A 12,553-nucleotide genomic window follows, 5' to 3' on the forward strand; every position below is an offset into this window, starting at 1 on the left:
AAAAAAAACGAGACGATTTTGGGTAGACCCATATACCGATTTACGGCTTACGAGGGGCACATTTGTAACGTCGTTTTCGTATTTAAGGGAGAATCCTGACTAATTTTTCAACTACTTTCGAAGGAGTGTTGCTTCATCTGATGAATTAACAGCAAAAGTTTCTGATAGGATAAGATCGCAAAAGATACCAGATTAAGAGTCTCCATAATCCCACTAGAAATGTTTTCTCCTTGTCATCCAGCTCCAAAAATCCATCGGAAAACATTTCACAGATTATAATCCATGCAGACCTGTTTTTGACTCTTTCATGGTATAGGTATATTTCTGAGGAAATATCCCATATCTCTGGGAACCAACCCCTTTACTGCATCAATGAATAATTCTATATCCAAATCTTCAGAAGTTCTAGTAGCAGCCATCCTTTTTTGCGTCAATTTGCCGCAAGTGTGTACCAGCCGATATACAAACGAGTACTACAAAACCGCAATAGCGGCAGCGGTGCCGCCACGGTTTCGTAGGGACCTGCGGTTCAAAACGGTCGCCATCTGGACGCGCGGCCCCGCGGCGGCGCGCAGATGAATGTGCATTAACCCATTTACCTGTTAGTACGTTAAGCCGCAATTGCGGTGCCGCAGCGGCGATTGCCGCAAGTGTGCACCGGCGCTAAATGTTCAGGTAGCACTTCAGTGCGAATAATGAACCCGCACGCAGATATTAAATGTGCACTTGACAGAGCGTTTCTAAACTTTCTAATTTATTACTATAAATATACAAAATAGATATACATAGCTGAAAATNCCGCGAATTTGCCTTCAATGAACCTTCACATTTAAATTGCAATTTAATACTAATGGAATTTGGAGCCGATTTAATAGTTTCGGCTACTTTACTTTAAAAGCAAACCTATAAGCATCCTTATACTATTATGAACACGTTACCCCGCTAATTAACCCCAAAATTTCGATCAAACATCACATATTCTAAATATTTTCTATGCCTACTTGGTATGGTAATGAGCCCGGTGAAGCTTCATTCCCTCCCACGATCTTTAAACCTTCGGACGATGCAAGCCTTTGGAGTCCTGTGGATGCTGTTTTACGAGAAGTTTTAGACCAATCCCTAGTCACGTGAGCCTGTAAAAAACAAAAAATAAATTCAATTATGATCTAGATTTCAAAATTAATTTTACTGCTTTACCGTAACTAAGGAAAGTGTAATGAGAGTTAAGACAATTTCCTTCATTTCTGCCAGTCACATAGATACTGTATAGGTCTTGATAGAATCTCGTTTTATAAAGGTATTTTTGAAGTACTTCTGTTGATAAAATTCTCGTTACGTTTTTTGTTCACAATGCAAGAATATGATAAACGATACATATATTTTCGATAAATTTGTTATAGTAATTAATATAGGTTTAAACAAATTTCCAAGATTTATTATGAAATGTTCAATGAAGGGAAATCTCGTTGTTTTTATTTCCTTAACAATATTTTATTACGATTAGCGTAGTTTTGCTTGATATTGGTGTATTGATGCCGATTTGGAATAATAGTCTTTTTTATGTTGTATACATTTAATAACGTACTCTATACTTTATACAAACTGACAACATAATCGAAATGGTTAACTATATTATTGCTGTTACTTGATAATTGAAAATAATATGGAAATTGATGTAGATTGATAAAAGTTCGACAGATAAAAATAACTCGAAGATGATTTGAACGATATTGATGCTGATGTTATATTGGTTATAACTTCTTATCCTAGTTAAAATTCATATCCATAAGTGGTACATTTTAAAATTATTTTCATAATATACAGGGCGTCCAAAAAGCACAAAACGTATCAAAGTTGTATTTTTTTGAATGGAACACCCTATATATTTTTACATTTTTGCACTCTATAATTAAAATAAGAGCGAACTTCACTTCACCTAAACCTAAAGAATTTTGGAATATTTTGTGAAAGTGTAGTAACAATATTAAATTTTAAATTCTGCCGCTTAAAAAAAATTGAACCCTGCCTATTGATTTAGTTTTGTATCGCAATTGTGAAAAGCTGACTAACGTATACAAGGTATCCAAAAATTATGATCAAATAAATACGAGTTTTAATCGACAGTAATTTCTTTAGTCTATATAGAACACCCAGTATTTTATATCAACAAACAGCAGTTGTACTATAGAATTTATTTCTCTACCTCTATATGCCTTTTTATAGCTAACATCTTCGGAACGCAAAGCGATTTTAATAATTTAATGATCATGATTATACGGGTGGACCCTTTTACAAAAATAAAGTTAAACAGTATTTATACTAAACTGTAAACAGCAGTAAAGAATACAAAAACAAAGTATTTAATTCTCTACAAATGTAAGTTTATATAAAAGAAGGGTAAATTTTACCATGTACTGAACAAAAATTACAATAATTAACACATCCCTCCCCAAATAAAAATCAATTCGCTATAAGAATACACTTAGATTACCCTTTAATTGAACTCTGTGTCAATAGGAAGAGCCGAACGCCATGGTCGTAGCTTATGCTGGGACAGTAATAAAACTTTGCAGATAATCTTTGACCCATTTCCACGATTTCTAAAGGGAGGTTGAAGATGGCCCGCCATTAGCAGAAGTACAAGTAGAAGGCATTAGAAAAGCGAATTAGTGGGTGATATAATCGTGTGCGATTTTACTGAGCTAAAGCGGATAATGTTTTTCGACTTTGGTTTTAAATAAACCTTCCTCGCTTTTTCGAGCACCCTTTCTTAGGGATCACCCTCTCTCGCTAACCATGGACGTACCACAAAAAAACGGTAATCGTTTCAATTTACTATAAAATTTATCTATTCTTACGACAATCCATAACCACTCCACAATTCAAGGTCTAACTCAATAAGCAGGTGGCACCGCTTATTAGGTAAACGATATCAATTCGAAATCTTATAATTTCAGAATTAATCAACAAATTAAAAAACTAGAACTGCGTCTCAGTAATTGCCGCACAATATCCAATCCCAAACAAAATACAACTCGCATGATTCAGACANCACCCTTACCAAAGCCCTAGCCGCCTTTATCTTCTCATGCCTTTCTTCCAAAACAACTCCATTTCCCATCAAACAAAAATTCGTGCGTTCAACGCAATTATCAGAAGCATTTGCTCCTACGCCACCCGCATCTGGGGCTGTACCGATTCCGACCGTCTACAAATTCTTCATGCGGATTCTTCGTTCCGCACTCAACTACCCCTGCTTCATCAGAAACACCCAAATTCTGAAAGAAACTGGTCTACAATCACTCCCCAATGCTGCAGTTAGGTTTGCGACTAATCTTTGGGCTTCAGTATCAAGTCACCTAAACCCGTCCATTTCGGCACTCTCCGACTTCGACCCTAAACCAAACGACTGTTTAAAAAGGCCCTGCCAGCTTCTCCTCTGAGCTGCTTTCCTTCCGCTCATTTCTAGTTTCGCTTTTTTAGCGCAAGTGTCCGCCCAACTCGTCCGAAGTGGTCCACCGATTCCCATTTCATTCCCTTTTCCGCCCAATGCCTCCGTTCCTACACTTATTTCCCTTTACGATCCCAACCTCTTCTCATTGAACCTTCCCTGGAATGCATAACCTCCTGGTTGATCTCCCTTCTCGGGGAGGGGTTTTAGTCGGTAGGCGCTTAGGCGAATCCACACTATCTCAATTCAGAGGGTCTTTTGGGGATTTCTCCTTCTTGATGAACAACTAAACAAAAAAAAAGCAGAGATCATCTCTGACATTCTACCGACCAACGGCAAGGGAGAGAGAGAGATCGTACCTAACCATCAATGTTTTCTTTCGTTTTTTTACTATTTGACTAACTCCGACATTCCATCCACCAGCAGGAAGGAACAGGGAGCTCTGGTTTCATAGTCCAATCAAGTTTCTTATATGTATATATAATATATTTGTGATCGTCGTATTTGTTTTCTTCTTTTGTTGTATATATGTCGTTATTAGATAACAATATACAAAATAGATATACATAGCTGAAAATTTACTGGACTGCATATCTTTGGTATAATATTTGGAACTGAAGGGCTAAGTTAATTGAGTCAGACAGTATATTAGATAATATTTTTCATAATTTGTAAACCCGTAGGGCAACGTTTTATATGAATTTAGGTAAATTTGTATAAGAAGAAGGTGGATTAAAGTTCATCACTATTAACTGACTTATTTTCAAATGGATAAAAATATTCATTTATTCAAGACTTTTTTTTGTCGTCTTTGCTGATGATTAGCCTGTTATTTATTAGTGTACTTGTCGTGGACTTGATAGTTAAAATGTCAGCTTCATTTTGTGTAACTAACGGTAACTTACATTTTATATGTTACTAATGAGTCACAAGGTCACACAATAATAATTTTGTAACGCACAAATTTTTATCTGTAGACACATTTTAGAGGCTTATCAAAAAACTACGAAAAGCTTAAACACTGTCTCAGCAAATGACACGTGTGGTATTGAAGACTCCATAGATTTATAAGTCAAAAATTCACAAGAGGATACCAATAAAAACGTATTTTGTTAAGAAAGTATTGTAATCTCTACTGACAAAAAAAAAAAAAAACACATTCTATGTATACTTGAATGTTTTGAAAGTTTGAGGTTGTTACAGACGGAGACTAATAGACATACATGCCTCTACCTTCATCGAACAGGACCGCTTGTCTGTTTCTTTTTTTTTTCACGCATACGACATTGTTACTTCGACGAATCCAATATTGACTTCAGTAAGACAGAGACCTCCGTTGTCCGTCGAGTCTTGAAGCTATCTCCACGACTTGATAAAGGCTTCGCTATCCGGTGGGTTCACCGAATGTCGAAATGTGGAATAATCTGGCCGCTAGTATCCGCCCGTATCAACAAATCTCTTCCCTTAAGTCCAAGTCAATCTTCGAATTTGGCAAGCTATGTGATCTCAACGTCAAAGTTGAGCCGAAAGGAACCACCAAAGAAGTCGCCCAATGTCGCCGTTGTATGAAATTCTTTTATACGGTCAATTACTGCCACGCTGTCTGGGCCTGCTCCTTCTGCGACCTCAACCATGCCACCGACACCATTGCATGACAAAAGGCACGTAACTCCCTCCTGTGCTAACGGCAAAAGAAACCACCGCCCCACCTATCGTTGCTGTCCCAAGGTACCTAAAAAACCGTATCAACCAAAAATCCTCCCCTATTCCGGCCGCTCCAAAAAGTGTCCAGGTCACCCCCGTAACGACGTTCTCCCAAAGTCTTACGCCAATGCAGATAATCTGTGTCCCCAAAAAAGGGAAACTCCTCAGCTCTCCCTCGAGCTACAGGCCCATTAGCCTCATCAGTTCGCTGAGCAAAGTAGTTGAATCCATCCTTTTGGACCAGCTTCTCGACCACATGGAACGAAATCACCTCCTCCTCAAATTTCAATACGGCGGACAGCACGGCTCCAGTCATCAACTTCTCCGTGTTTCCAAACACATTTCTGAGAACCTAAACAAGCGCCGTCGCACTTTAATATTTCTGCTCGACATTCAGCAAGTCTTCGATCGAGTTTGACACGAAAGTTTCATTACCAAATTTATCGCCCTCTACATCCTACATTTGCTACAGAATCCCCCTTGTCCGCGTTGGCTCTGCTTTATCCCGAAGCAAACCCGTCACGACTGGGATCCCCCAAAGCTCCAAGCTGTCACCTCTTCTGTTCAACCTTTTCTCTCGATCGTTACAGCGCTCTACGCCGATGACATCGCCCCCATAATCTCCGTCCAAACCATTCTCCAGTGCTCCACAAAGATTAACAAGTTTCTGCCCCTGCTACTAAATTGGTACCGAAGATGGAAACTCTCCATTAACGAGGACAAGTCGAAAGCAATTTTCTTCTCCCGTAGGACCCAAAAGCCTCCTCCAATCACCGTTAACAACCACCCCAACAAATGGAGCAACCCCGTTACTAACCTAGGCGTCGCCTTCGACAGAACACTAACATGGCGAAAGCACATCCTTGCCACCCTTACCAAAGCCCTAGCCGCCTTTATCTTCTCATGCCTTTCTTCCAAAACAACTCCATTTCCCATCAAACAAAAATTCGTGCGTTCAACGCAATTATCAGAAGCATTTGCTCCTACGCCACCCGCATCTGGGGCTGTACCGATTCCGACCGTCTACAAATTCTTCATGCGGATTCTTCGTTCCGCACTCAACTACCCCTGCTTCATCAGAAACACCCAAATTCTGAAAGAAACTGGTCTACAATCACTCCCCAATGCTGCAGTTAGGTTTGCGACTAATCTTTGGGCTTCAGTATCAAGTCACCTAAACCCGTCCATTTCGGCACTCTCCGACTTCGACCCTAANGCAAATAGTTAAAGATATGAGTTGCTCCAGCTTTAGGGAAATGCGAAGATTAGCGCAGGATAGGAACGAGTGGAGGTGCATGTCCAACCAGTCTTAGGACTGACGACCTTATGATGAAGACCCACCCAAAAAGAAGTTTTTGTTCAAAAATTGGCCTGGTGATATTCTTTGTCAATTAGACAGATAAGTACTCTTCTACAAAAAAATTTTTTGGGACTTACCCCACCCAAAAAAAAGGTTTTTAATAAAATGACACGGGTAATACGCTTTCGTTAAATTGTTAGGTAAGGATCTTTCGAGTAAAAACATCTTTTTGGAACTTTCCCTTCAGGTGCTTCACCCAACAAAAAAAAAGATTCTCTTAACCTATTGATGTAATAAAATATGAAAATATCAAAACAGTTTTATTGTTTGGGCCATTTGCAAAAATTNTTTTATTTTTTGTGTGTGTATTTTTACCATCGAGTGCACTGGTCCTTCGAGAAGTTTTTCTATGTGGTACAGCAGTACACCGACGATTGTAGTATTTTTCACATCGTCTCATCACGCAACAAGACAGTTTGACCAATTTTAAACTGATGTGTCTCGCCTTCGATATTTCTTTTTTTCAGAACTTTTGTTTTCTTTCTTTTTAAATTTTCGGATATATTCTGATGCAAGTATTTTATTTTGTCGCTATGATTCGCAACATAGTCTCTATAATATGTTACGTCTATTAAAACTGAAGGGTCTCTACAAACTTGTATGACCTAAAGTTACTTCTAAAGGCGTAAAGTGTGTACTTGAATGTATGGTATTATTATAGGCAATAAGTGCATATAACATTATTTTTGCAATAGACTAATTTTGATATTTTTGATTTAGTATTGTAAATGTTCTATAAGAGTTGAATGAAACCTTTCAATCAATGAGTTGGATTCGTGGTGAAATGGGGTAGTAAAATGTATATCTTGTGAGCTTTCAGTAATTCTTTTACCGTGTCATTTTTAAATTCTGTTCCATTGTCCATAACTATCTTTTCAGGTAGGCCATAAAAACAAAAGTATTGAAGAAGCTTATTACAAATTTCAATTGCAGTTTTTGCTTGAATTGGGAATGCCTGACCTAATTTAGAAAATGCGTCTATGATAGTTAAAAACTCTTGCTTGTCAAATTTAAACACATCAATATGTAACACTTGAAAAGATTTATTTGCAGTTTCTGTAAACATGAGAGGTACATAAGGGGTTTTCCTAGAATACTTTGAAGTTTGGCATATTATACAATCGTTTATAAATTTTGTAACATCTATTTTCATAGAGGGCCAGTAATATAGTTTTTTAATTTTATCTAACATCTCATTTATGCCACGATGATTACATTTACCTTCGTGTTGATGTTTGATTATCATTAATCATTCTTCTTGTTCTCTAACTGAATTTATTAGTTTAGAGCATTTTATTAATTTAAGACCAGATAAGTAGAAATGTTTCATATACACTTCATTGAAAATATATATAAGGAAGGAGACATTTTTATAAAACAGATACACATAAAAAAGGTAATTAATTTAGTTTTAGTGAATAAAAATACCAACTCTGTAACAGGTGAGAATTTCTGGGATTTTATGAATATAATTAGGGATATTTGTTTAAATAACAATATCGTTAGTTTAGCTGTCCATAAATCTATTTTCTGTATCGTTAAATTGCCATTTGAAGAGATACGTGCACTACAATCGTAATACTAGGGTTCGTAAATTTAATATAGGCGATTTGGTTCTTTTACATGACCCGAGTGTTAAAAGAGGTCGGTCAAGAAAGTTATCATCTTTTTGGATAGGAGCTTACGAAATAGATGGTAGAAAATCGGACGTCAATTATATTATAAGAAATGATAATAGCAATATCACAGTAGTAGGATATCTATGGGCAAATCTCCTTATCTCCCAATGCTTTTCTTACGGCACTTCCGCTCGTTAGATTTTGTCCACTGATTGGTCGGCCCCGTCCCCCTCTTGTGTCATGTGGGTGTTTTTTGTTGTTATCCTCCATTTTGTTAACGCCTTCGGGCTTGCAATCGTTCCCCCCTGTTCCCCCCGCGTTGCCATTTATGGAATATTTTGTAATCGTCCATTTTGTTAATGAGTGGATGGGCGTGACATCGTCCCCCCCACATTGCCATTTATGGAATATTTTGTAATCGTCCATTTTGTTAATGAGTGGATGGGCGTGACATCGTCCATTTTTTTTGTTATTGTTTACGGTTTTTTTGTTTTTGTTAACGCCCACTACAATACGCCGCGCGTGCAAATGTTTGCGTGTATGTATGTATGTATGCATGCTTGTATGTATGTATGCATGTATGTATGTAAGTGTTATTAATAATAACAAACTACAGGATTTGTGTGTGTGTGTGTGTGTGTGTGTGTTTGTGTGTGTGTGTGTGTGTGTGTGTGTGTGTGTGTGTGTGTGTGTGTGTGTGTGTGTGTGTTTGTGTGTATGTATATATGTATGTATGTGTTTTTGTGCGTCCGTGTTGTTCGTTTACCTTATCGCTTATGAATGTAATGAATAATATTTATTGACCATGAATGTTACATATTAAACATAAGAGGAAACGTCGTAAAAGAGGACTGAACCTGCATAGATTTACGTTGAATACTTTGTAACGTAATTGAACTTTGGTCTTTTGAATGTTTGTGTAGATGAGAGGAAACGACACAAAACAGGACTGAACCTGCATAGATTTACTGAGAGTTTGTGTTTTGCGTCCGTGTTGTCTGCAATGCATCCTAAGCGACCTTGATCGAATTATAAGTATAATTGGCGACTATCTGCTGTGTATGTATGTACGTGTATGTGTATGCATGTGTACAATGAGAGTAATTATAATGAAAGAGGCTTTTGTTTTTCGTTTACCTCATCGCTTGTGAATGTTATTAATAATATTTATTGACCATGAATGTTACATAATAAACATAAGAGGAAACGTCGCAAAACAGGACTGAACCTGCATAGATTTACGTTGAATACTTTGTAACGTAATTGAACTTTGGTCTTTTGAATGTTTGTGTAGATGAGAGGAAACGACACAAAACAGGACTGAACCTGCATAGATTTACTGAGAGTTTGTGTTTGTAATGCATCCTAAGCGACCTTGATCGAATTATAAGTATAATTGACGGCAATCTGCTGTGTATGTATGTATGTACGTGTATGTGTATGCATGTGTACTTTGAGATTAGTTATAATGAAAGAGGCTTTTGTTTTTCGTTTTCCTCATCGCTAATGAATGTAATTAATAATATTTGTTGACCTGTGCTTTATTATTGAGCTATTCATATGTGTAAGCGAGTTATATTCACCTATATTTCCCACGCTAAGCATTGAGTATTATATTACTCGTATGTTCTATGTATTGCATTAAATCTAATGCCTCATCATTTTTTTATATATGTATTATGTATTTTCATTTTTATGTGTGGAGAAAAGAAAGAATAGTTTTTAGAGTAAGTTACTTTTCATCCTTCTAATAATGAAGTCGATTGTAATCTCTAGTTTTTAATAAACGTTTTTAATAACAAAGTTTCAAATTCCCGAAACTTAAATGGCGCAGTCGGTAGGATAGTTAAACGGTTCGGACAAAAATCGCCAAAAAAGGACCGCGTCGTTTTAACGACTAATTTAACTATCGAAAACAATTGAACTTTTGAAAAAGTGTACTACGCGTGTTCTGCACAAACAAAGAACTCTAAATTGGTGGTTCCTGATCAGAACAAACATCGTCGACTATCATTAGCCAGCCAATTTGGGGATTCGAATTTTGGGAGCAAGCCTAACTTCGGTTGCCGCCGATCAACAAAGGACAAGGACCAAATCGCCTTCATTCCTGAAACCTAGGCTAAGAAAAATGAAACCAACTGTACTGTAAGTGCTCATTCCTAATTTTATCTCCATTGCTTTTCCTGTGTAAAGGGTACAAATTTATGAATAGTAGTAGTAATCCAGATTTGAATGAATTAATAAAATCATTTTCTGAAATGACTACAAGTAGCCCAAAACCAGTCGATATTAGCTTACTTCGTTATCAAGCCGATAACATTCCTGTTTTTGATGGAAATCCTAAACAATTGCAAAGATTTATTAATGCTTCTGAAAATTTCTTAAGAGCTTTTCAAAATATTGCTAATGTTAACGACCCTCTTAATATTTGCTTATTTGATACGATTCTAAGTAAGTTAAGAAATCGTGCAGCTGATTTAGTGGGTTCAAGAATCGATCTTAATTCTTGGAAAGCGATTAAAGATTGCTTAATTTTAACGTTTTCTGATCAGCGAAGTATAGATTGCCTTATACATGATTTAATTTCTCTAAAACCTCATAAAAATGAAACTCCGTTACAATTTGGTATGCGAGTACAAGATTGTCGTAGTCTTCTTTTAGCTAAACTTAATGCATCAGACGCAACAGAAATTGAAAGACGTATTAAAATAGAACACTACAGTAATTTTGCTTTAAAAACTTTTATTAACGGATTACCTTATCAAATGCAATTAGTGGTTAGATTAAGAAATCCGACTTCATTAGAACAAGCTTTAGCACATGTAACTGAAGAAGAAAATTTTGTTTATTTCAGTACAGGTCATAACCAAAATCTTAAAAATCCCGTTTATAAACCTCAAGCTTGTGTAAATCAAAAACCAAACCCAGTTAATTTTAGATCTTCACATTATACGCAAAATCCTCAAAGTTCTACTTTCCCGTTTAAAGTACCATTACAAACTCCACCCTATCGTCCACCTTTTTTCAATAACACACCATTTAGACCAAATTTCCAAAATACTTTGCATCCAAGACCAAATTTTTCAAATTTTTCGAGACCACCTTTTCAAAGGAATCCACAGCCTTTTAACGTATTTCAAAATAATCAACCTCAATTTTTTCAAAGACAAAATCCTAGTACAGTGACTAGAACCAGCCAAAATTCATATAAACCTGAACCAATGGATACTAGTTCTGGTAACTCTAGAATTAAACCAAACCCGAAATTTACCTCTGAACTTTTTGCCCAACAAATAGAAGAAAATCCAGAAAATATCGTAGATAGTTATGAACAGAACGAATTTCCCCAAGAAAATTACAACTATGTAACTGAACCATATATTTATCAGGAAAATAATTCGCCTTATTCGAATACTGACGACCAATATTATAATTACAATAATGCAACGGATTTTGACATGCCAGAAAACATTCAAAACTATGAACAGGAAAATTCAAATGTAAATTTTCATCAGGCTACTACCAGCAAGCCGAAGANCCCCACACATCAAAAAAAAGGTTTTTTTGTTATAATGACCCGGGAGAAGTTTTTCTTAAATTGGTCAGATAATAACTTTTCAATTAAAATTTTTTTGGAACATTACCTTCAGGTGCCACACCTACCCAAAAAAATGCTTTTTTGTAAAAATGGACAGGGTGACACATTGTCAAATGATTAGTAAATAATCTTTCGATTAAAACAATTTTTTTGAAACATCTCGTTTAGGTACCCCATCCACCCAAACACAATTTTTTTTTGTAAAAATGGCCCCGAGTGACACTTCGTCAAATAGTCAAATAAAAACCTTTCGATTACCTTCAGGTGCCACACCTACCCAAAAAAATGCTTTTTTGTAAAAATGGACAGTCACATACATTGTCAAATGATTAGTAAATAATCTTTCGATTAAAACAATTTTTTTGAAACATCTCGTTTAGGTACCCCATCCACCCAAACGCAATTTTTTTTTTTGTAAAAATGGCCCCGAGTGACACTTCGTCAAATAGTCAAATAAAAACCTTTCGATTAAAAAAAAATTGGTACATCCCCTACATGTTCCCCAACATCAAAGAAAAAGTTTTTTTGTTATAATGACCCGGGAGATGTTTTTCGTCAATTGGTCAGATAATAATTTTTCAACTAAATTTTTTTGGAGCATTACCTTCAGGTGCCACACCCACCCAAAAAAAATGCTTTTTTGTAAAAATGGGCAAAGTGACATACATTGTCAAAAGATTAGAAAAGAATCTTTCAATTAAAACATTTGAAACATCCCCTTTAGGTACCCCATCCACCCAAACACAATTTTTGTTTTGTAAAAATGGCCCCGAGTGACACTTCGTCAAATAGTCAAATAAAAACCTTTCGATTAAAAAAAA

The 12,553-nt window shown here is 36.3% G+C and overlaps 1 protein-coding gene across 1 annotated transcript; it reads right to left on the bottom strand.

Annotated features, from left to right (window-relative positions):
• Positions 1-473: 473 nt before the first annotated feature.
• Positions 474-1,306, bottom strand: LOC112906255. The gene is made up of 3 exons (XM_025980103.1): positions 1,198-1,306; positions 1,002-1,133; positions 474-599 (listed from the first exon to the last, which is right to left on the bottom strand). Exons 1-3 carry the CDS (start codon positions 1,240-1,242, stop codon positions 474-476), a joined length of 303 nt encoding a protein of 100 aa, XP_025835888.1. The 5' UTR covers positions 1,243-1,306.
• Between the last annotated feature and the right edge of the window lie 11,247 nt (positions 1,307-12,553).

This window comes from Agrilus planipennis, unplaced genomic scaffold, assembly GCF_000699045.2.
Source record: "Agrilus planipennis isolate EAB-ADULT unplaced genomic scaffold, Apla_2.0 scaffold239, whole genome shotgun sequence".
Lineage (NCBI taxonomy): Eukaryota > Metazoa > Arthropoda > Insecta > Coleoptera > Buprestidae > Agrilus > Agrilus planipennis.